The sequence below is a fragment of the Augochlora pura genome, chromosome 4 (assembly GCF_028453695.1).
Source record: "Augochlora pura isolate Apur16 chromosome 4, APUR_v2.2.1, whole genome shotgun sequence".
Lineage (NCBI taxonomy): Eukaryota > Metazoa > Arthropoda > Insecta > Hymenoptera > Halictidae > Augochlora > Augochlora pura.
Window position 1 is genome coordinate 10,128,699 of NC_135775.1, and position 26,186 is coordinate 10,154,884.

General features: G+C 46.1%; 1 protein-coding gene across 4 annotated transcripts in view; it reads left to right on the forward strand.

The window, feature by feature from the left end:
• Nucleotides 1-26,186, forward strand: part of Rpb8 (DNA-directed RNA polymerases I, II, and III subunit Rpb8) — a 79,562-nt gene that overhangs the window by 17,852 nt on the left and 35,524 nt on the right. For 3 of the 4 annotated variants that reach the window (XM_078179668.1, XM_078179671.1, XM_078179669.1), the window contains exons 2-3: nt 13,846-13,929; nt 20,439-20,619. In XM_078179668.1, the coding sequence (XP_078035794.1) occupies nt 13,846-13,929; nt 20,439-20,619 (265 nt within the window). Of the gene's footprint in view, nt 1-9,817; nt 10,303-13,845; nt 13,930-20,438; nt 20,620-26,186 lie in introns of those variants that run through there. The other variant, XM_078179670.1, reaches the window with a different exon arrangement.

Here is a 26,186-nt window from a genome sequence, read left to right on the forward strand (position 1 = left end):
TTATTCATTGGAGGTAAATGCTTGTTAATCTTCCTTTTATATTATTATTTTAACAACAGCATTATTTGTTTCTCTGATAATCTTTTATTTATAACATTTCTAGTATTATACATATTTATTATTTCCATTATATGTATATTTGTTACATATAACACACTATTTCTTACCTTTTATATTCTGTCGTTACATATATATTGTTATTTTTGTTTCTATTCCCTTCGTGTGACTGTTACACAAAATCTTTTCTTTACTAAAACACATTTAATGATTACTAAGCTTAACTATTGAATTTTTTGGAAATTCGATTTCACATCTCGCACATGAGACTTTTAAGGATTGTGTTTTTAAAATCTTTTCGTTTTTGATAAACGTATTTCAAAGTGCGTCAAACAATGCATTTAATACTGACTCAATCAGCTAGAATATTTACTACAAAATCGACAGATTCCGATAAGTTAGTTTTCTGACATTTGGGTGGATGTAGACCCGATCATCGATCAAAATCTAGTGGAAGATGTTCGCACGGAACTGTGGATGTTACAGTCGAAGACAGGTACAACACTTAGTAATGATTCGAGATTTAAGAACCGGTTCTGATCGCGATTCGATCGGCAGAAAGTAATGGCCGAGGGAAATTACGACTATAACCGACGTTGCACAGGAACACAATAATCGATAGTTAACCTGCTGCGTTCGATTGTGACGAAGGCGAAGGGGGAGGCGGCCGGTACGGTAAATCCTGAAAATAATTAATTCCCTACGATACGTATGGCAACGTTTATTAGGATGGTTCGTAAATATTTCCGGTGGAGAAATATTGTTCGACTAACAAGCGGACGTGGCCGCATTACTATCTACCGGGTGTACAAAATTTCTTTTACTCGAGGCATTTTTGAATTTTTTTGAATTGAAAAATCATCGAGAATTGTTATTTTTCTTATCGAAAATAAAATATCTCGAAACAAAATAAGACACGATTGAAATTTATAAAAGCTAACCTTGCGAAATGAAATTTGCTTTACATCTTCATACGTAAAATGTGACTCTCTAAGAAAACCAGTGATTATAAATATTTAGAGATATTTAACAAGAAAAATGTAAAATGTTTATTACTTCTGTGACCAATACGTAAACATTACTGTATCGCGCGAAACGACTGAAGAAACTCAAGAAAGATGCAATCGTTACATTTCTGGGATCGGCAAATGATAACCAGGCAATTCTTCACGGCCTTCGCTAGTTGTGTTTGTTTCTGAACCGGCAATGGCGAGATTTATGCTGGATCAGCGTCCCCAAAAGTTTGGCCACGGTCCGAGCACCTATTCGACCGCAAAGTCCTTTGACAGCCGGACAAATGAAACGCTTATCGTTTCCCATGACAGCTCTCTATAATACCGCTGGGTTCTAATGAAATTTTTTGCGCGGTCCTGGCCGCGCCGTCTCGTCAACCATAATCATTTCTCTCGTACGTCGACGCGCGAGCACGTTCGCCAGTTGAAACGGTGCCACTTTCAAGAATCCTGGCGTTACCGGACAATTAATTCCCTGGAACAAGGCAAAAAGGGATACGCCGGTTACGTGGCCCACTTGAAACGAAAGAAAAAAAGAAGCGAAGCGGCCCGAGCGAATTAACTAAACGTTTCGACCAACCGAACAGCCGTTCTCTCGCACGGTTTTTCCAAGAGCAGAGAAGTTAATAACGTCTGGTTACCGGCGCGGCGACTCGATCCGCGGAATATTACCAGCCGGACAATCTCGAAATTAATTTCTTCCGAACTCCACAACAGTTCCGCCGTTTCAGATCTTGATGGCCAGTTTATATCTGGCCCGAGCCGTAATTAAAACGTTCACCGCGTTTTTCGCGTGACACCGCCTGAATCAGCTATCAGGGAATGGAAAGCGTTCATTAATATTATAGTAAACGTGCGGGCATTCCAAAGGTATTTGCCGGGCATTCGAAGCTCGAGTCGATTAAGCACGCGTTACGTAATTTTTTTTTGCAATTCTTCTAATTTAAATTAGTTCTCGCTCATTTTATTCGGCAATTTTACACCGTACCTTAAAGGAGATAGCACGCTATCTGAAACTTTGGCATTCGTAGCTAATGTAACTTTGAACCCGAAATAATTCTTTCGACTTACGGTATTTTCCAGCAATTCTTTTAGTATTATTCCCGCGTACAAAGAGATAATCGTTAGACTAAAATTTAAACTCTAGATACAAACATTAATAAATCCAATAAATCTAATAAATAAAAAAATCCCCTATATAATCTTATCAGATGCTAGAATATTTAGATTGTATTTGCTTTGCATATTGTAATCGTACTCTTTTTAGTATCGTTTATATTATTATTCTATTACTATAATTATTATTTTCACTTCTTAATAAATTCGATGAAGTATTTAATAATAGATCAAACCGATCATAAACGATCGCAGTTTTCCACGTTCGAAATGGTCGGTTTTCCAAAATCTTCATCCATCCCTGAGAGGAATATATTCTAGAGAGCAAAAATATTTGTAGGAAGCAGGCTTAGAAAATCCGTTTGGTGGAAGAGGTTGAACACGGACGAAACGAAATGCCGAAGCGAAAAGATATTCGGATCGGAGTCCTTCACGACGGAGAACCCGTTTCGGTAGGCGCTCGCAGATCGTTCTTCTAATCTGAAAGTGTTTGGCGCTTGAGGGTACGGGTCTCCATAGGAGATAGCTTCGGTGGACCGGTCTGGTTTACCAGCCGACCTTGAGACCAGCTGACAAACAGAGGAAGAAGAAGAGGCAGCGGCAACGACGACGGCAGCGGCGGTGGCGGCGGCGGTAACGGGATCGCACGAAAACGGGGGGATTGCGCAACGCTTCGAAATACCGCGACATTGGAACGCCCATCGTCGTGTTCACCCTTGCTACATCCTCTCTCAGGGAACCCCTTTGTCTCAGCGGACTCGCGGGACGGCGGTAGAATCGGGGAAAAAACGTGAACGAACGTTTCGGTCGTCTCTTCTCGCATTCTCTGTCCTTTTCTCCGCCTCTCTCTCTCTCTCTCTCTCTATCTACATCTCCATCCATCCATCTCTTTCTCTCTTACGCTCTCTCTCTCTTTCTCTCTCTATCTACATCTCCATCCATCCAACTCTTTCTCTCTTACGCTCTCTCTCTCTCTCTCTCTCTCTCTCTCTCTCTCTCTCACACACGCTCTCTCTTTCTCTGTCTCGTTTCGTCGATTCCAGTCTCTTTGTATCTTTTACTCCGAATGGTTGGGCCTGTCCAACGGACGAATTTATTTTCATGCACGCCTTTCGGCTTCACCGACAAGAGATTTATGCGAACTCGCGGTCTGCACCGAACTTTCGAGTGCCATGGGATTATTCATACCGATGGTCCCTCGATGAGGTATTAACGACGTGGTCTGTGCTCCGTTTTCGGTCGGCAGATTTGCCTGTAGAAATATTTTTCGAGTGTCTCCGCAGCGCACACGCGCTCCAAGTTCGACGTGTTCGACGCTGCACCGCGCCGCGATCTGCTGAATATTTCCGGCATCGTCGCGTCCGCCTGGTTCAGCTTTTCGCTTTCGAAATTACGTGCCTGCGCAAAAACCTCTCTGGTCGATTTACGTGGATTTTTTTAACCGCCGGCGAGTTTTCCCCGATAACATTGTACGAATTCGTATTCCCGATCGTATAATATACCCAGTTCCGTGCATCAAGCGCCGTTGATGTAAACAGACCGACTAGTGGCAATTATGGGAGTCTGTGAACCTTCGCGGCAAAGATTCCTTTAATTCTCCCCCCCCCCCCCCCCCCCTCTGGTCCATCGAGCTTTATTAAAACTTCAAATGAAGAGCTCGTGCGCCGACAGGTGCTGCGGGAGGCCGGCTAAAGAGATTTTTATTGGAGAATTCCACTCCTAGACCAGTCTCTCGTTCTCCTTTTCGTGTGTTTCTTTTTCCCTTTGCCATTAATATTTAATTATCGGCGGAAGTCGTGCCTCTAATTAAAAAAACTTTGGAGCGTCCTTGGCGGCGAGGGCTGCGATTCGAATCGACCCTGGAGGAGGTACGTCGCGATTTGTTACGTGCCGCGCGACCTTCGGCTCAACGAGAGTGGCTTCGCTGATCGCCGATTCGGCTGACAAGCGTTCGACCCATTGCGCGCCTGGTTGTTTTATTAAATCGATCACAGACAAGCTGGCTCTTCGGATTTATTAATGTGTATTTCAAGAATATGCCCGCTCTTTTAAAGCCTAGATATCGATTAGCGGCTGATGCCACCGCGGTGGCTGCAGTTGGTACCGCCGATTCGAAATGAGTTTCAACTTTGTGTACGATAATTAGTTGGACTTGACACGAAGATTTTAAATAAAATCCACTGAACTGTTGGGTCGGTCCATTAGTTCGGGCGGTTTTCATTTCGATTTTAATAATTGCCCAACGATGACGTCTCATTCTAATAGCTTGGCATTTCTTTTGTTGCGCGATTGTTTACTTACGCGTTTCATATCAGTAAAGAGAATGATTAATTTTTGGGAATTATAAAGCATAAGTAACAAGTATAAAAATTTTATGATTTATTCGTGCAGCGAAAGATGTCGAAAATGTCCATATTTGTTTGAATGCCGCATAGTTTCTAAAAAATTGATTGCTTTATTATTCACACGCAACACTGCAAATTCGCAATTTGCACGATTGAATTGTTAGGCAGCTATTATGCGGGAAAAATCAGGATTGAAACTCTACTGGTCCTATTAGAATATTGGTTTCTCCTAAAAATGTTCGTTTTGAAATTCGCCGCAGTGTTCGAAGCCGCGCGAAGCCTTCGATCCTTATCGCTCGCGTTCCTCGCTCACAATCATCCCGTATCATCGATCGCGACCCTGCGCAAGCGAAGCGAGGCTGAGATAGAAATTCATATTTCACGCGATTCGTCGCTATTGGACCTTGAAAACTTTCCTGTCTTTTCGAAAACGACTTCGTTCCCGGTTGCATGTGCAATCTCGGTTAATGGAACGACGACACACGAAACGTTCGATCTGCGAAACGCGAATGTTTCCATTCTGCCTAACTTTGATAGACATCCCACTCGGAAGGTAATTTTCTTCAAAGAATGCGCATTAGTTTCACCCTTTGTTCATAGCGGCTACAAAATGCATATTTATCGCTCAATTAACGCTACGCATTACATTTGACCACCGCTCCGTAACATAACAGTGTACTCTGTACCGATACGATCTCCGGGTCTCCTCAGACCCAGCTTTTTAGCATACCTCGGTTGTCCCACGTGATTATGTTCTCCTTCCTTCAGTCCGCGAAACCATTAATTCCAGAACGCGCGCGTTCGCGTACGAAAATAATTTCACGTGACTAATAAAGATATAGATTAAGCGACTTATCTTGCCGCGAACGTAAATATTATGCAGCGTAAGCTAATGCACACTTGATGGTACACTTAAATTCAAGGATCTCCGAGCATATGAATATGAAACTGCAAAGCGATTTCGTGATAGCATTAAGTGCACTGTTAACCGGCTTGAGCGAACTCGTCGCAATTCGAACACGCGATGATTACGATTAGTCGACGACGATGCACCAATAGCGCACAATACATAGTCTGGGAAGCGCAAATTACCATTTGTGCCCAAAATTATTCTAGAGTTATTAGAAGGTGTGCGGGCCATATTATATAATAGTAAATCGTTGAATTTGTTTCAGCTTCGGCAATAATGTCATAAAGTCAAAAGTATATATTTTATATATTAAATTTTGAAGAATACCGAATATTGATGAACTTTTGTTGGAAACACTTTGTTATCAGATCGTTGAGTTTCAGTCCGGTCGCGATCGCATTGGGCCGGTCCCACAGTGCTTCACTGCTACGAACGTATGCTTGTTAACAATACTGCAAACTTTCACATGAATAAAGTCCGGCGACTATAACTGTTAATTTAATTCTTTGTAAGCTTTCGCAAAGTTCAAATTGATAGAAACTCTTTCTCTTCATGAGTTAAAACATTCTTATGAAATATATAAATACCTGAAATATAATTGTGAACATGTATAGTACGTTCTGAAGGGGATAACAAAAATAATTAATTTTAGTTTCCATTTGAAGTTTTCTCTTTATAACATTGTATTGGCTCGTGGCCAAATCCGAATTAATATCTTGCATTTTGATGCTTCAATAACTTTTCATTTTGAACGAAAAACAAATTTCGTTTAATATAGCAGATGAAAAATTGGCCACGAATTACTGCTAACCTGATTATACCATGTCAAGTATGGAATCTGAGAAAACGGAACCGTCGTAACAAGAACCGCAACAGTGCCGTAATCGTCGCGTTCGGCTTACAGGGAATTATGTCCCGTTCAAAAATCATTCAACTACTACGCGTCCCCCTAATACGTCCGTCAATAATACAAACCCCCTAATCCCGAACGGGACGAACCGATGGGAAGTCCGAAAGCCGTCAAAATTTCGCTTGGACTAATTAAAACGCGCGTCCCCGTCGAATCGATTCCACATCAAACGTATCGATGGAGCTAAAACCCCAGAATTGGTGGGCGCGTAGGAGCGAGAAGGAGCGAGGAGTGAAACCCATGAAAATCGGAGAGGTCGAACGAAAACACGGGAAGGGAAAGGAGCGTAAAAACATACGGAGCAATAAAAAGGGACGCGGCCCCTATCGGGCAAGAAGAAAAAGGGTGTACGCGAGCCTGCGTTTTCCCGCACACGGCAGAATTAAAAGCTCCGACACGGAAGAACCGGGAAAAAGCGAGCAAGATGGGGAGAGGGCTGTCGATCGAGGGGGTTGGGGGGGTGGGGTGGGCGAGAGATGCGTCACCGGGAGGTGGCGGCTACCACCCTCGCCCTCCGTGGCTCTTTTGAAGGTCAAGGTTTCCCACCCCTCCGCTCGGGGCTGTGTCCCTGTGCGCTGGTGTACGGTGCGCCCTCTGCTCGTGCATGAGGCAAGAGGATTACGCGAGGCAGGGGGAGGAGGAGGGTGATCGCTGCAGGCGTACAAGTGTTGGTGGACGTAGAGCGGTAGAAAGGAGAGGGTGGACGGGGGGACGTGCGTGGGTGACCGGGGGTGTGCGCCAGGGGTGGCGAGAGCCCGGTGCCCAGTATTTATATAGTGCTTGGGAACCGGTCGATAGCGGATAGCGACACTGCGCAGTTGGGAAGCCCTCGCACCGACCTCCTCAACCCTCTTTCCATCCCTAAACGCCTCCGTCCTTGTCGATCTCGCATCTTTCGCGCAACCTCTCGCTCTCTCCTCCGGACGTTTCGCGTCAAGGCTCTTCCCTCCCTCTCTCCTTTCGCCTTCCTACCCTCTCCTCTTCACCGGTTTTCTTTTTATTTTCGTACCCTGCGCGTTCTTCTTTTAAACTTAATTTCTTCCTCTTCTCTGCCCGTTCATCTTCTCTCTCTTTCTCTTTTCCTGTCTTTTTTCCTTACCCATTTTCTCTGTTCTCTGCCGTCTCTCTTCCTCTCTGCCGTCTCTCTTCCTCTACGCCCTCTCTCGGTCGAGGGTACGCCGCACGAGGATAGCAGGGAGGGAACTCTTTCCTCCGGGATATTGGTCATGGGTGCTTCGGGGGTAGTGGAGAGTCGATATTGATATTGATTGGGAGTTTTTAGCGGGCCGATGGTTCGGATGCTGGCTCGGACGGCTCCGGCGGCGTGTTTTCGACCTTGTCGGGGGCGGCACGGTGGACGGTAGCCTCTTTCTCGGTTGGATTATCTGGAAAGTCCGCCGGTCAGTCTGGCCTTACGTTCTTTGAGAAGAACCACTGACTGAGCGGCGATGCTCTTGTTTCGGGTGAGCGGGATTCAGGTCGATTTTTTCCGATCGTCTAGACTCATTGTGAACAGAGGGTAATTATCGAAGTCTAAAGGTCCGCTCGATATCGCTTCGGTAAACGGCTTCCATTTAACCCAACAAACGACGGCGTCGCAACCGCTTTTTCAATAAAGAAGTTAAAATACAGGGTTAGAAAAGTGGAGCGGGCAAAGAAAACGGAGAGTGCCGTTTGTGGACACTAGCCGCCGAAATGTGAAATAACCTTGTGTCTCTCCGGCAAGAAGGAAATATCGCTCAGAAAATGGAGAAGAATGGAGAATGAGAGGAAACGATGGAGACGAGAAGCGTCCCAGCCAGAACGAGAAAAAGGGAGAGAGAGAGAGAGAGAGAGAGAGAGAGAGAGAGGAAAGGAGAATTGGTGGTTTGACAAAGAACCCTGCTGGAGGACAGGAAAGAAGCATCGTATCAGCGCGTGTGTACCTGTCGCAGAGCGAAACTGAAGGAAAAAGAGTGAGAGAGAGAGAGAGAGAGAGAGAGCGAAACGGCGAAAGGAGAATAGGGAGGGCAAAGGGTTGGCGAGCGCCGCCCAGGTGAGGTGGGGGTAAATCTATTGCCATCCCTTTCTGCTCGCTGGGGTGCATCAGGGATTGTCACCCCCTCTCCTAATGGCTCCCGTGTCGAGGTAGACAAGGTCAGAGGCGCGGTGAGGGAGCGTAGAGGGGGATGAATCGAGCGTGGGCGGTTCTGCGGGAGAGGGATAGAAGCTGGTTAAGCGAACAAGGAGACCGGCGAAACAGGCTGGTTGGACAGAGACGGTGCCGTTGTAGAAGCTGAAGAGCAACCGCAGATGAGGGGGAAAAGGAGAGACACGGAACGGCAGAGCGAGAGAGCCAGGTCTCGTGCGTTTCGTTGGAGAACTACTAGCTGAACATAAAGGTCGCCGCTGGCTTCTCTTTTCCTCCAGCTGGTTTCTTCCTCGCCGTTTTCTTCGGTGTCCTTTAACTAACCAGCTGGTAGCAACATCAGGAGGGATCAGTACGTCGTCTACCGTCCACGAGGTACATGTTTGGCCAACCCCTGAAATCGCAAGATCCCAAATATCGTCTCGTCTCCAAGTGCAGCACGTATCGGTATCGAGAAAATCGAAGGTTACCCAGAACACGGAAGACGACGATGTGGTTGGTGGTCGAGGCATCCCGGGTATATACTCGGGGTATATACCGGGACCGGAAACGGCGACCGGGAAATGTGTCATCCCCCATTGGCCACGCGCAAGAAAATTTCAAGGGACGGAGGGAGCGGAGAGGAGTATTCTCGAAGCGGTGAAGGTGAGAGGGCAGCTGAAGGATAAAGGGTGGGAGGGTCGGAAGGCTGGGTTCCTTGCAATTCGTCGGGGAAGTACCATTAGACGTCCACGAAGTATTGTCATCCTGCGGTGGCCGTGCTGCGACAGCCACTCGAGGCCGAAGGACGCTGTCGAGCAGTCCAGCTGTGCCGGTTTCATCAAGCACGCAGAAGGATGGTCGAGAGGTACGCGCGGAGAGTCGTCGAGCAATTTTGCCGGAACTAAAACCGAAAGAAGAAAGTCGAAGATGCTTCTATCGAATTCCTGCAATGGCGGTTCGGTAAGCGGTTCAGATCTCGAAAGAACAACGGTTTTCCCGCTGGCGATTCGCTCTCGTGATTCGGAAATAAAAAGGATCCATTCGAGAGTGGCGTCGAAGGACAGCGCATGGAGAAATATCTCGGGATGCATGGGTGTACCAGGAGGCTCGCCAGGACCAGCAGCAGCAGCAGCGAAAGCCACCCTCTTGACCTTTTCCCGATCGGGAGGGAGAGGAACGAAAACACAGAGGGAGCTAGAGTGCGACAGGTGGAGAAAACACGGTGTGGGGAGGATTTCGGGGGAAAGCGAAGGAGAAGGCAGGTTTCCTGATCGGCCGGAGAGCGACAGAGGAGGGTAGCTGGCGGCGAGAGCGATCAACGGGGCGATGGGGTAGGGGTCATAGGGGTGAGAGCCCGCCTGGTGGGGGATGGAGGCTGGTTCCGTGCGTTTCGTTGGAGAACTCGCACTACCGGGCGACCGTAAAGGTCGTCGTTGCTCTCTCTTCATCGAGCACACAGTAGTCGAGCAGCTGGCAGCAACGAGGAACGAATCAGTCCGCCGTGTACCAGCATCGGGATCCGTGATCATTCTGCTTGGATCCTTTGACCGTCATCTTGCCTCGGTGGCCGCCTCCAAGCTTTGGAATAATTCTCTGGGAACCGTTCGAACCGAGCCATGGAGGAACGGACCGGCAAGGAGATACGACCGCTCGAGAACCAATGCGGCGACTTCTTACGAATGTTGGATCGATGGAGAACGATGGAGACGAGGACGAGGAGATGCAGGAATAGGGGAAGGACGGTTTTGAAGAAAGTCAGCTGAGAAGATGGAGCGGCCGCCGGAACCGATCACTGGCTCGACTAACGTCTTCACCGATCGACGCCCGCTCCTGTGATCGCCGTGAGTAATCGAACAGAATGGATCTCTCGTATAGTTTTTTGCTTGATGGTTTACCAAAACACTTCGCCTCGCCTTTTTTTTGTCTCTCCTGTGTTCTTTTAAATTCTTTACGATCGGTCAACCGGAAACTACGATTTTGTACAGCCGAAGAGGCTGTAGCTAATTAACTGCCGATCGAGGAGATGCACATAGACGTAACCAACGCCAAAAGTTTTCTCGCACCGTTTTTTTATTTAACTTTGAATGCCGGAATTCGCCGGGGATAACGATTTTTCCCGGCATGATTTGGTCTTCCACTGCGTGGCATTTTTATCCAGCGCGATGGCTTCTCTTCTTCGATTCTTCTTACATTTTCGAGAAACGGTTGCGCAACCGGAAAGCGCGAATTAAGCGTGTAAATACAGCAGCAACACGCCGCGGATGCGTATTTGCGCTCTGCATTGTCTCCTCGTTTTCTTCCCCTTCTTTCCGGCCCGTTGGCTCCGAAGAAAACCAGCTAGCATCGATTCTCGATTTCGATCGGCGGGGCCGTCTACGTTTGTCTCGCTACGGTTTCGTTATCGTCGCACGGATTACGATTGGATCGTCGATATCGAGTGGACTTTGGGTTCCTGAATTATTTGATCAATTCAAGACGAGCACGGAAATAATCGTGTTTTCGTTGCGCAACGATTCTGGAAACTTGATGACTTCTGGGTACAAAGAAATGTTTATTGAAATTGGAGCGTCCGTGCGTACGTTTCCCTGGAAAGTGACAACAGGAATAATTTGCGCGCGCGAATCTTGCTAACTAAGTACAGGAGCTCTCTTAGGAACGCTACGGCGATTAACAGTGACTTTTCGGTTCCGAAAGATTACGGTTGGAGAGCAGACATCATTCTCTTATTAGTTGAACTTTGTTGTTCAAAGGACTCGAGAGTGAGCTAAGAAACTCGCTGTACGAATTTCACCGACAGCATACTGAGTCACGACAAAAGACACCTCATTAATTCACGCGAATTCGATGTAGGCAATGCGATACATACAAATTAGTTTCGCCCCTTGGCCTTTATAACTCCAGAACGTTCGCCATATGGATACGTTCTACGATCGCAAAACAACGACCGCAGAATATCTGCGAACGTATGCCAAATCCTTTTTGCGGCGCTAGGAAAAGAATGATCTTTCCTTTTCAATTATTCCATAAAAATCGGTTTTTCTAACAGAACAATCCGATTTGATTTTCGAACCATTATAGAACCAGCAAAATTAAAAAAATTACTACAATTAAAAAACAAGACTATTAATCGTGATCTTTCGATGAAAGTGTGAGAAAAACGATTGATAACTATGACGAATGGTTTCGCCGAATGGTATAATAATTCTTCTTATAATAATCATTTAAAAGCAATTGAAACTGAAGTCTGAGGACGCTTAAAATTTTACAATTGTAGAACAGCCTTTGGTCAGCATTCGGCAAGGTAGCTTAGGAACAGAAATGGCGGGACTCTCGGAGCACCGGGCGATAACTCAGGGGAGACGCTCACAATGGTCAGCATGTAGATAATTTTTTCCAGGCCAGAAGAACTCGGGAATGTTGTTTCCCGACCATAAATCTAACACGTCCCCCCAGATATTCTGATTTCATTTTCTCCGCGATGCAATTCCATTCCGCGGGAGATGCCTGTGATTTTATGCTCGGTGTCTGAATTATCGCCTCGCGTTACTCGGCCGTCCTGTTTCCCAGGGAAAAATCGCGGCAATTCGATTTGCCGCGATCGTTCGAAATTGCCGCGTCACGCGGACGGGTCCATTGTCGATGATCGACGCAGCGATACAACAAGGATCCGATCGGCCGTTCCATTACAATGGTACAACTGCGAAGACGAAGGCGCGAGGACGAATTGTGTAATTCGACGGTCAGTTGCCGATGACCGTCGTCATCGGTTCTAAAAAAAGTCGGATGATTCCGGAAACCGTTCAATCTTAATTTGCGATCAGGGAAAAAGTCGAACAGTATTATTCCGCAGGCGTCGAGATCCGGCCGATAGATCGTGTATTGCTGAACGCGCAGGAAGACGTGACAGAAATAAATTTCATGAGAGAAGAATGACACGAGATGATCGATAGTAACGAAACCAAGTACATTGGATCGAGTAATATCATTTTTCAATAATCGATTGATTATTGGAGAAGTGCCGAGAACGTTAAAGCAAATCATTCGGAATTTAATTGATTTATAAACTTTCGAATCACGCGTTATATTATTTAAATGATTTATGTTCTGTTACCCGAATTGGATCACCATATGGAACGGTGGATAGGCAACGGGGAAGGGGAATGGATGGAATTTGTTCATTTATTGGGAGCTGTATACAGTCGAGTTTCTAGAATGGCCGAATGCAAAAGGAAAATCGAGGAAAACAGCCGATGCGATGATTACTGCAAATTTACATGTGTTGTTTCGGACACGTGCATGTAAACGAGTGCGGATGCAAATTACTGCATAAAGGGTGGCGTAGAAAAGAATCAATGAATACAAAATCGCGCATCTAGTTGAAAGTAATCGATGCATAACATTTCCTGCAATATTCTTCAGAAAATTTTGCGGACAGATCGCTTGGGCGTTAATCATTCTACGATAGATTATCGTAGAACAACGGATGCGTCATTACCGGGCTGCGCCCACTCAAGCAAACTTCAAATATTAGCGAATCGATTTTTCAAACCAGCAACAAGACAGAATTCTCGATGCAGCGTTTTATTTTTATTATTCTATAAATGCACAATATCTGCATCTAAATATATCATACCGATTGACCTACGATATTTATTTATCTCGACGACGATAGCTCGCTCGCAGTGGGGAGTTCCCATTAAGTGATTAAATCCGTAATCGAGTGCTCCTACTTCCGGCAGCGGGAATTGGCGAGAACAGCTGTTCAATTATCCGTCGGATTAATCAGTTTTTAGAACCGCTGTCGATGAATTGTTTCTGGTTGCTTTCGACGAAGCCGCGTTCAGTTCTTCGCCGTTCGATCGTTGTTTCTCGATCACCGTTTACGTGAACGAGTGCGCATTTCCGAACGTTCGAGCCCTCGAGCTGCGAGTGTGGGTGAGTTTCGCGAGTGTCGGCACGGCGATAAATTCGTATCGCGAATTAAATGCGATTGGCTGACAGACAGTGACGTCAAGCAGCCGGTGGCCAGCCGTCAAGTAGCACGGCTGCGTCGCGTTTCGCGAGGCTTGTAAAAAAATATACACATTCCCCCTCCCCCCCCCCCCCCTCTCTCTTTGCCTATCGAAGACGCGCGATTGGGAACCTTACGTCGATTTATGAGTCATGTTGCACCACGTGACGTCCTCGTAGTCTTCTTCTGCGTTCGACACTTTTTTTCCTTTTCGTTTGTCTTTTTTTTTTCGACCACGCGACCAAACCTCCAGTCTATTTTCCGCATCGGCGACATCTTTCTGAAAGACGACGTCTAACGATCATGTCCTTCCATTTGCTTGTTTTTCCGGTTTCTATGGCGGCGCGCGGCGATCGATGATGATGGGATGCAGTGAGCAGGCTCCATTGCGAGTCCGAGTCCTTCAAGATGGACCTGATCCTGGACATCAACAGCTGGCTCTACCCCATGGATCTGGGTGAGTGTTTATTGAAATCAACTTTTTCCTATTTATGCAAATGCAGATGAAATACCGCTTCCTCTCGTTTACACTTTACTTGCGGTAGAACGAACGCGACAAAATGATGCCTTTGCAATCTTATTCTACAATTTAATTTCGTACGATATTTATAAATCAACGTTGTTCGTCGTGTGCATAAAGCAATAGAAGTGCACCCGCGATTACATAAGAAATTACAATTTCGGTTTCGATCGCTCGAAGTTCTGGCCAGGAACTCCTCGTAACGATTTATTTTCGTTTAGGATATTCTGCCGGAGGATTATAGATTCAGCTAGTCAAACTTCTCGGAAATGCCGTTTCTTTAATTAGAATTGCGTTACGTAAACGAAAAAAATAGTTTGCGAATATTCTCCGCCTTCGAACTCTGCCGACAGCGACACTTTCCGGGCCTTGAAAAATATAGTTCGCGCAGGACAGGTTCGTCTGGTATTCATTAGATCCCGTCAACTAGATTAACGGCTCATTTTAGTCGGAGATACAATCGCCGTCTTTTCAAATTCGAGAAATATATTTAAAGACGTCTCGTTCCGCAGGCTTGTCCTACACGAGCTTCCTAATTGTGGCAAAAAGCGTTGAACTGTTCTCGATGACGTAATGCCGCTCTTATTGCGTTAGCTTCTAAATATCTATAGAAATTGTGCTTTCCGCGATTGCCCCGAGGTAAAGGAAAAAGTCAGCTTTGAACTTCCATCGATGTAACTTATAACGACAGATACAGGATTGCTCTTTTCTAACGAGTGCCTTCTTCGTAACGAAAAGAAATAGTCGTCTTTTATCGAGAGGATACGTCGAAGTCGCTTTTCAGTTTCTCCAATAATAGCGCGGCGTAGTGAACGATAAGTTCGAACTTCTATCCGGCTTAACATGACGACGAGTTTTCGACGAGTAATTTTCTGAAAACGACGGGAAAGAAATAACCAGCTTATGTCGAGACGGCACAGCTGCGACGGTCGCGTTACAGTTTCTTCAAGATGGCGGTGAACTGTCGGTCCCATATCGAGGTGATTGACAACGCGTCGCGATTTTCGCCAGCGTTCCGCTGACACCGGAACGACTGCATACCGGGAGATCCCTACACGGGATTAGAAATTCACGTCCGTGACGGTCGTTGCGAGAGGAAAGTAATTAAACTGTCTTCGCCGTCGACGGTCGGCTTGCATCGCATGAAAATTTTGTTTGCCATATCGCAGCGGTCCTGTCACGACTTCAGTGTGTTTGTTTACACGGCGCCTGTCTCACGAGCACCGTGTGTACTTGATCGATACGCCGGCAGTGTAAATTTTGCAGAGCCAGGGGGTTCGTCGTTTCGTTTAACAACGGTTTCGCCGGCGAGAGTGGAAAAATAATCATGGATGGTATAGCCGATAGCGTACGAATTAAAACCGAGCTTCATTTTTCATGGCAGTGGCCCCCATCTTCGTCTTTTCGCGCACACCCGAGTGCCGTTGTAATTTCCGGTCGGTGAGTCGAACCTCCCATCCCTTCCTCGATTTACCAAGGTGGAAGTCTATTTTCGATACCTTCCACGTTCCCATCGGAAAATAAATAGCCGTTGCTGTTTGCGAATACTCGGTGCAAATAGCGTCTCTTCGCGAATTACGTTTCAATGATCCCACGACACCGTTGGAATCGAAAAATACTCGGATTATAAAGACGGTCGGGAACGCTCGGCGAATCGACTCTAGCTGCCTTCTATAGTGGTCTCTGCATAATTATAGACTCAGAGTAACTTGTACATCGTTACCGATATTTAAGCGAAAACTTAACAAAACGCCATCTTCGTATCTTTCTATTTTCTATTATTTGTAATATAGGAATACACAAATATGATATAATGCTATGAATAATTATGAAATCATAGCAACTTATATTTACTGATGTTTGAACAGGAAGTAAAAAATAAACTGTAGCTGTATATTTTCCTTTTTTTATTATTTCTAATATAGAACAATATAAGTACGACGTTTTTTCAAGTTTGTGTTTAAATGTCACGAAAAATGTAAAAGTGACTGCGAGTCTATAATTATTCACTCCACCGTATTTTCATTCATCGGGGACTAAAATATCCGTCGTCGCAGATTCTGAAGCGTAGAAGAGGATACAGGCTCGTGAAAGTCGTGGAACGTCCGAGTTCGAGACGCATTTGGCACAGACGAAAGTCGGGTTTCTATTTTCCTTGTTCAGCGAATTTTCGAGAGCTCTCTCACGTCCGGTCGAGCCGTGTATGCCAAATGGTAGCAACGGTGAAGCCAAGATCGCTGTTCTGTATCGCGAGGCGCGCGCGAGATCGGCGTCGAGAGGATCGATCGGAGGGTTGCCCTTTCGCGAGCGTGACACGTGTTTCACGCTCACGGTCACACGTGCTCGGGCTCAGTCTTTTTCTTTCCGTCGTTCTTCCGCTTCTCGGCCAGACGTCGGAAGGGCGACCTCGGTAATGGACACTGGCGGAACGTGTTCCGCTGCGGGAGCAAGTCGCTTCAACTTTATAACCGCCTCAAGGTGACTTGCATCGCTCTTACACTTTTACAATTTGGGGGTTGCGAAGCGATGCTGAATACCGTAAAGTGACCATTCTTCGTCCTCCACCCTTGGGTGTGGAGGAGAGACTCTGTCGTCTATTCAGAATACACGCTCGGGGCTGAACTTGTTATTAAACTGTTGCTACTTATCGTTTGAGTCTTTGAAGTACGAGACAAACTTCAATGGAGTTTAATACAACTTCGTTAACTCTGTCGTAATTATGCTTCAAACGGACTCTACTGTACACAAGAAATTACATACGTCACTTCTTCCTTTAGACGTTTCCTTTCATTGAAGTACAGGAGCGGTAACAGAGAAAATGGAATTTTCTATTTTCCTTTTCCTAGCTCCCTCCACCATTGTTTGCCCTATAAAAGCTGAAATTTGTCCAGTCCGTTTTATCCGACACGGTGCTCGAAATTTCGCGACAGCGAGATTTCTCCTTTTCCACCTACGTCAGCTCGTAAAAGAGCTGGAGAAAGAATCGGTGTTCGTGATACTGTGCATCGGAGGGGTTGGTAAAGTGTGCCCAAGGCCACGTCACGCTGCAGCAAAGCAATCCCCCACCAACCCCCTGGAATATCGTCATTTTAACTCGCCCCACGGACAATTCTGGATGTATCCCGTTGATTCGGTCGCTGCAGAGGGAGTGGGTGCGTCCACACCCACTCGTGCCGGGGGTAGGGGTCGGGGGTGGGGCGCAACTGCAACGCTGATCCACCTCCACCCGCGTTCTCTCTGTTTACAGATTCGTATCCTGTTCCCCTGCCTCCCATTTTCGCTAAAACAGTTTCTTCTGTTCCGTGCCCCCCTGCGCGACTTTCAACCAGCATTTCCGAGCGCATACCGCCAGACGCAGTTGTCGTTCGCTTCTGGTAAGTCCGGGATTACCCGCTCACCATCTGGCAAAATCGAATTACAACGTCGTTCGGAGCGTCTTCCAGTAAAAGTGTAACTTAGCTACTAGAAGTCACCAGTACATCTTCAACGTATCATTTCGTCCAGTAGTAATTACGATTTACATTTTCGTACGCTCCTGTGGGCGAGACTCATTGCGAAATCATCAAACGCAACAGTAGTTCCACTGCAGAAGTGTATCCTACTTCTGCATCCCCATCTCCTGTTTTGTTCTCCCTTTCTTTTTACAACCCTGGTACCCTACTTTTCGTACGATCGGTATCGGTGGTATCGAGAAGCGAACCGTGATCGTGATTCGCTGCTGAAAAAGCTTTCGCATGGACGAAAATATTCCCTTCTGGCCGAGATAAAAAACACTGAGATCGAATTTGCAGGAAGAAACTCGATCGAGCAAGAGTAGTGGTGGAGCGTTGGCGGGGAAGGGGCGGGATGGAAGGGGTGAAAGCGAAGGTTAGCCCGTAGGGCCAGGCAGTCCGGCTGTATTGACGCGCGGCGCACAGGCTTGCGCGAGATGACGCAATCTCCCCCCCCTCTCTCGCCGCTCAGCCCGTGCCACATTCTGCGAAGAATCCCCTCCCTCGAGCGCCGGTCCCGCCCCTCCCTCCTGCCTCACCCGGCAGCTCCCATAAGTTCAATGCCAAGGTCAAAACGGCCACGGCTAGCAGCCGTGTCGGTCTCGCGCAATATTACTCGTCGCTCGCCGAGAGAAGAAGTGGTCGTGTGTGTGTTCCGTGCTGCCTGATCTTGTGCTCTCTCATCCGCACGTCCACCGTTTCAATTCGTTCGCCGTTGCCGTCGTCGCCGCTGCACAAGCGTCAATCCGCGTTTAACCTTGCCCGTTGCGCGCGCTTTTTCCTCCTTCGAAGCTTACGCGCGCCGCCGATTCTTCGATCCTTCTCTCGCAGCTTGCCAACCAGAACCCGACTAACCCTGTTAACTAACATCGCTAACCCAGAAGCAAACCGGCCGGGTCGAGTCTCGGTTTTTCTGCGGTCCCGAAACGAAAGAAGGAAGGGAAACGAAAGTGATCGCAATTGGAGTATAAACGTCAAAACGATGCGCAATCGGTCGGGAAGGTTCGTGCGTTATCGTATCACGTCGCGGGAACCGCCTGTGCAGAGGCAAGGTCGTGACAGGTGCGTGGAACACATATATGCATGTACCTATTCGAGGAGGACGAGAACGGGACGTCCTGCGCGGCGAATGCGGATGCGCATCATACGAAGAATGGATATAAACTATCGTCGTCCTATCTCTCTCCCTCTCGGTCTATCTGTTCGTTGCTGTCTCTCGCTCGTTCTCTCCCCGCGATCGTGCTTGACGTCACTAGACAAGATGGCGGTTTTCGGTAGTCCCGGGACAGTTGTTAAAGCTCTCTGCGCCCGGATGGTCGACGACGTTCCTGGATGACAGGGTACATACCAGGTGCAATATCATTACTCTTTATAGTTTCATTATTTATCGTTTCTACCGTGTAGCATTTAAATTCGCATGATAAATCGTGTTCATATTTAAAAACAGCGGTGTATGTTTACGCGGCCAGTTCGTAACTGATACACCGCGTTCGAAAATGGTGTACAGGCAGGCGGAGTTTATCGCTGCACGTTAATACGCCTTACCGAGCAAATGACCGGTATGCTCGAGCCGTCACTGCCAAGGTTGCTGTTTTAAGTCATGTGAACCCGTTAATGTGACCTGGGATACGGTCGTGCATCGCTCAACTAGATAATCTATAATCGTTAAAGCGGTATTATGATGTAAGCCTGACCCTACACATCGCAATATGATCAATTGGCTATGCGGACTCACCGACTTCGTTTCGTTCGCCGTTTCTTTCTTCGCTCTCGGCATTGCCACGGCCGTTATCGATTACCGTGGCTATATCTATCGTCGGCGTACCCTGGATTTAACCTTGACCCTTGTTCTCCGAGTCTTGCGCGAAGGAGTCTGCTAGTTTTAGCAGAGCACAGCGAATCGAGACAGTTTTGCCCAATTGTCGGGTTGAACACGGTGGCGAGCGTTTGCAAAATTTTTCGGTCCAGTGAGAAAGGTTTTAGGGCTAGCGGGTTTGGTGAAAACAACGGTAAAGGTCACCAGAACAGTTTGGTTGGGGATGTGCGATTCGACAGGAAGCTGAGAATTTATAACAAATGGTGGTACTTCTGAAGTTTTATCAACGTACGATTTTCTTCGAATTTCTCACAATTGTAGACGTTTCGTTGGCATCATTACCGCAGCACTTTACCGTTTGTCTTTCACTATGTGCGAGTTAATCCCTTTCTGAAAGTCCTTTAGGTGCATTTCAAATTTGCATTTGCAAAGATCAGAATGTTGTGCTTTGACCGAGATCTGCTTTTGTTCCCAAAATATTTTTTTCATGTTCAATCATTTTCGTTCGTTCGGTTAGCATTTGGACGTAACAGTTTTAGAATTTTAATTACCTTACGTCGGTCTGTTGCATAATCAACGGTGGCTGCAGATAATCGCTGCGACTTACGACAGTTTTCGTGCTTCGTTCCGCGCTGTGTATCGCGACACTTCCGCAATACGTGTACGATGCAGCGTCATCGGTAATTCGGAACGGTGGTATCTTACCATTTATTATCATACTACAATCAGGATACAATGTATTTATTCGACGCGTGTCAAATATTCGATGCGGACAGGCTTCGTTGAATTTCATCTGTCATACGTGACGTCTCTCACTGGAAATTCAGATTTTTCACACCGGCGATAATTCAGTTCACCTTTGCGGTGGTGTACCATGGTATTCGTGGAACCGGCAGACATGGTGGGTCTATTGGTTTACGCGATCAACCGTGAACCTCGTTAAACGTACCAGTCTGCAACGCCCCCAATGTATTTTCGATGCAGCTGCCTCGAGATTTATTTTTGAACGTCAGTTTTTCTGTTTCCGTTGCGGTCTTCGCTGCATCGACGTTTCAGATCGATGAAATATTAGCGACCGCTAGATGCGCAGTTTTCGCTGGCAGCTTTCTTTAAAATGGAATTCTACGTTTCGGTTGCAGGTGATAAATTTCGTCTTGTGCTTGCGACGACCTTGAGGGAGGACGGATATCCCGATGGAGGGGAGTGGAACGCGACAGAACAGGAAGGAGGTTCCAGGGCAGACAGTTTTGAGTACGTGATGTCCGGCAAGGTGTATCGAATCGAGGGTGACGAAGCGAGTAACGAGCCCAGCAGCAGATTGTAAGTACTGCAAAACCTGTTTTTTTTTTTGTTTCAGATTTTACCGGCGGTGGTAATTGTGACAAAATAAAATTTAAAATAATTCAACTTTGATCGGGATGTAATTTTACGGACAATTGGAATAATGCCATTGCGAGACAATTAGTTGAGCGAAATTCTATAAAGAAGATGGAATAAAATCGATCTACTTATTAATTATTAAATATTTTTGGAGGTAGTCGAAGCACGGAATGTTCGAAATGTGTGTTACACCTCCAACGCTATTTTATTCTGTTACAATCCACTGTAATCGGTCCGCGTATCTCGTGCGTGCCTGCGTACACGTACGCGTCACGCTGTGTCGTCATTCGCGCGCGTCGAAGTGCGTAATCGCGCGCTCTTTCTCCTGTAAATCTCTGATTGGCCCGCTTCCAGTGCTCAATGAACAGTCGCGAATTTTTCGAACGCTCGAGCTACGGAGCATTCGAATGCGAGATATAATTCGCATGTGTTATCGATGAAACTATGAAACGTAAGCCTCTTGCGTTGGACAAGAATTAATAACATAAAAGACTGACTAATAGAATCTAAGAGAACCTAACTCAGTTTTAAGTGTTTCTTGGAATTTAACTTTTAACATAAAACAACTATGAGAACTCTGCTCCATCAGTACAACTTTATTTCCGGTTGTTTTCGTGTCTGGTAATTGATTAAAATTATTCGGAAACTGTAATATCATTCATAATCTGCCAAATTATTTAGAACAACATCTTTACCATCGTGTCATACCCGTGACGAAATTATTTGCTCAGATTCTGCAATAATTGATATGATACAACTTTATTTTTCGATTTCTATGTTATTAAATCAAATATTTTAATTGGATACCATTTTTGGGGTTGGCAGTTAAAGTGTTAACGCGTCGTTGGTGACAGACGACTGGTTCCGAAATGTCTAAGTCAGATTTGATAACCGAAGTTCGCTGCCAGCGATCGCCTCAAAAACTATGCGTCTATACACATAGTTGCATCTTGTCAACCATTAGAAAGAGAGAGAGAGAGAGAGAGAGAGAGCGAGAGAGAGAGAGAGTCTGCATTGCTGTGCAGAAATCCCGATAACCCTAACTTGACCGACTTATCGCGTAACCTTGAAACTTGATGCCTACCACCGGGTATGCAAAAAATCGCCGTGATGTTTGAACAGCGCAGGTTTGTGCCGCGATCGAGATGCTCCCATCCACATTGTTTGCACTCGGCTATTGTCGTGCGCGTGGATGCAAGAGTGCAGCGTCGCCGGTGCTCGATAAGATAAATCGTAAACGCACGCTAGGAGCTTTTTAAACGGTGCATAGAGATTATATAATTGTCCCCACACGCAAGCCCGCGCGCGCGCTCATCTTTCCGTATTTTTCCGTGAACACTGTTTTCGTGTCTACCCTTCCGCGAAACTGGAAGACGGAGCGCGGACAGTAGAGGAGGAAATCGGTGAGCTTGAGAAACGATTAATCATCGGTACGTTTGAATTATAGCCGTCGCGGCGGTTGTATATTTCTTGCGGTTAGCTGATAAAAAAAAGCCGGTTACTTTTATAAACAGTAATGGCTGGACTGTATCTTTTTTTCAAGGCACCGACGCGATTTATCGCTCCGGTTAATTATTACCAACGAAGGATTACCATTGTCTAACGTTTAACGCCACCTGGTAGCTTTTTCCGTTGTAGAATTAATTGATTCGGTAGGTACTCGTCGGTACAGCGCGGAAAATTATTGCGGGATCGATTAAGCCCGCGACAGGCTGCTGGATTTATTGGTTCCATATATCGCACGTTTTGTACGCTTGTGGTGCTTGTCAACCGAACAACGATATTCGCTTCTCTCCGATAGCTTTTTCATATCGATCTCTTTGTTGCGCACAGTTATCGCGGTTTCGCTATCTCAATACACATGTTCGTTGAGAGATACATTATCGTGCTCCGCAGACTGGTATCGAGCCAAAGTTCTCGCTCGGTCGAAAGATCGATCACGAATCTGCAAGTTTTTATCGTTACTTTCGCCTGTTCCCGTTTTATCTAATCGGAACGATCGTACCTCCCAGGTGAGGTCGGCAAGATATCTCGTTTCTGGTATCAACGGGTCGTAAAATGAAATGGTCCGCTACTTTCGTTGTAAAGCACGTTTTAGTATTTAATAAGGACAGAGACGAAGAATTCGCCGAAGAGGATGAAATCATAATGAAGATGCGACGAGGACGGGACCCGTTTCCCTCTACTTTTTGAACGAAGTCGATCGTCGCGGTGGCGAGAGGAGGCGCATGCTTACACCGTTGGATTGGCGCGCGGTCGGTAAAAACGGAACGGAAACAAACCGGAACGAGCTCTCGGAGGACAGGGAGCCACTCTGCGTTCACTCAGTAGGTAATAATGTGGTTGAACACAGCTGGTGGTTACTCAGTTTTCTGAGGGCGTTAGCAACCCGTACAGAGAAAGAGTTACCTGCCGGCACCTGTAATTCTGTGGGAGGACAATACCTTGCGATGACACTCGAGGGACCGCGGAACGATCCATTCAAACCGGATTCCTCAGAGGTGGCCACGTTTGTGAGCCGCACAAAAGACGAACCTATCTAAACCTTCCCCACTGGATGACGATGAAAAGACTGATGAGAGGGTGTTCGCTTTAATAGGAAGAACGAGACGTCTTTATCCGAGACAAGTGTAAATTTTCTCGCGAGAGTTCCCGGATGATGAACTTTCTGTTAGAACATTCATTCACGAGTGATACGACAATTAAGCGTGGAAAGAAAATATAACAAAACTATAAAAAGAGTACTGATTGCTGTTTGGTACTATCTATTTAAGAAGTCAATTTTCTAGCAAATTTGTCTGTTATCGCGTGGATCTCTGAATCGTTTCATCGTCGGTGCTTCCTATTCTCGTAGAAATGGCGACGACGTCCATGGATTCGCGAGATTGATTCACGGTAGTTCGATCGGCGATAGTCAGAATGCGCACGGCTTTCTTGATGGTGCGAATTCACCAAACAAGGGCGTGACAGCTGAGAAATGAATTATTGATCGTGGTCGCTGGTGGCCCCAGGATAGATATAGCTAATCCTCTGGTGAACGGAACAACGCGCACGCACTAGGCGCCATGGCTGCATCCGCTTGCCATCCCTTACGTGTCCCATGGTAATATTCCAACGATCTGGTCAACGCCCGTTTCAAAGCCGCATTCAATTAAATTGTGTACAGTATGAAGCCGTAGCTTCTTTTCGTATAGAGAGGCACGAATACGAGGAACTGCCAGTAGGCGTTAATTACCGTCCAGCACGGGCGCAATTAATGCTTCATGTTCGTGATTGTATGTGTGTACGTCGACGTCGTCCAAACAACCGTGCAACCATGTAGTAGTAGTTTCTCAAAAAGTCATAATAACATTTTATAATGACACTGTAGTGTTCAATTTTGACTTCTAACATTAAGAGTTTGTGAAAATAATTGTTTAGTAGAAAGATGAGATCGCATTTACTCTCATTCTGAATAGTTGGCATTGTTACTCACTATCACTGATTACGCCGATACGATGATATTTAAGCTAGACGTTTGCTAACGGTATCTTCAAATAGTTTGCTCTTCAGGATTGTAGTTTCACGAGTGCGCCGATAAACAGATAAGCCTTTGTTATACTTTTTGCGATGCGTGACCGTGAATGCAGTCGTCCGTTTAAATTAGTGGCGCGCGACGCGTCAGGATGCGCAAAAGGTCGTCCAGGCTGTCAAAATCAGCTGATGCCCCTGTGACCAATCAGCTGGTCTCCAAGTTCTCAACAGGAGACGCTCCCACCCTGTCCTCTCAGACTTAGGAGTCCGCTTCTTCTAGCAGTAATTGTCTTTCATTTTCTTTCCACCGGCTTTGCTGCGTCAATTTGACAACCATTAATAGACCTCGGATCTTTATGCATTTATGACAAAAAAGTGAAGATAGAAAAACGTTAAAATAATTTTACAATACTGTTAGATCTGTTCGATCCTATTGAAAGGACTGGGAGCAAATATAAATGTCTATTGCAGTGAATGAAAATTATTTTATTTCACAAAATCCGCAGTATATTGATCAGTATAAAAGATACATTTTTAATTAAAAAAATCTATCATTGCTGCTTTTCGACCATGCCTGAAATAACCTGCAACGTTACCCGAGGTTTTTCAGAATTTCTACAGTCGCCTAAAGCGTCTCATTAATCTTCCAAATTCTGTCTACTGTAAGCTCTCAACAACGAACCATTCAAACGTCAAAAGGCTTTGAAACGGAGCGCACAATTTCGATCGGACGGTTGCCGGTGCTCCGATCATTAATTTCCTCGATTGGCATCCTGACGCGACAAGCCAACACGATTATTCTTCCACGATCCCGGGACAGGTTTGTCACGACATGTCGAACGTTGTCTCGCGGCTGCGTCTCGAATGACTTCATCCTCCAGCCATTATTGCGATTAACTGTTCCTGGTACCGAGGAAAGTAATCGGTAAAACGTTCTCATTACGCCGCGGTGTTTCCTACCGACAGAATGACGGGCCGCCTCGCCCGCGCGTTTCTAATTATGTGTGTGTTTCGTGCGCGTGTATGTGTTTCGTGTGCGCGTGTATGTGTTTCGCGTGCGCGTGCTACGCGGCTTGCGATTAAGCAGCGCGATGCTTCGAAAGTAACAGGCGACCGGTAATGCGGTTTTAACGCCAGAAGTAGCCGCGGCAACGTAACCTATAATTAACTGTTATCTGCAACAAGGCACCAGAATGGAAAATACGGACCCCAGACGCGATACGGAGCGCCGCTCGCGCCATATTTTCTGTTATCTGTCGACGAAGCCGCGCACACGGGCACCCGAAACCCTCGTGATACCGATAATTATGTCGCGATACCGTAATTCGTGTAATTGCTCGGCATCGCGGTAATTGCAATCTTTGCCACCGCGAAATTCGCTAACAACCGTCTTTGCCGTCGTTTAGTTTAATCGACGGCTGACACGTTCTCCATCTTTATCCGAAGTCTTTCCCTCGCGTTCGCGTAATCTGGTTCCGCTTGGAAGACCCTACAGACGTCTGGGATACAACTAAATTCTATTTGCCTTAGTTAGAAGCATTCTGGGTTAACCAAACTGTACTTGACCGGAACGGTCGAAGGAAGCTAATTCGAGTTGGAGTATACTGTGAGAGGGTTGATGGTGGATACTCTTCAAGGATACCGCGTGTTTGTTCTATTTTAATTGATATTGACCCCGGAGCTGCGGGGCCGGGGTCTGATTTGACCCAGCTGTACAGAGAATTTGTTTGCATTTAAGAAACTGTTAAAAATATAAGTATCGTACGTGCCCCTAGGCTCAACTTCGTGTGCGTAAGATGCTGTGAATCGTATTATTATAGGCTGAAAAACATGTTTTGAAAACATCTAACCTTAATATAGATTCGTTTGTAAAGAGTTAATCAATCTATTTCTGTCTCGTCAGTTGAGTGCCTCCTGAATGTCGTCTCTCGTTTGACAACTATAAGGACTAGTTTACTAGACAGTTTGTACACAATTTTTTGCAAAAACAGCAA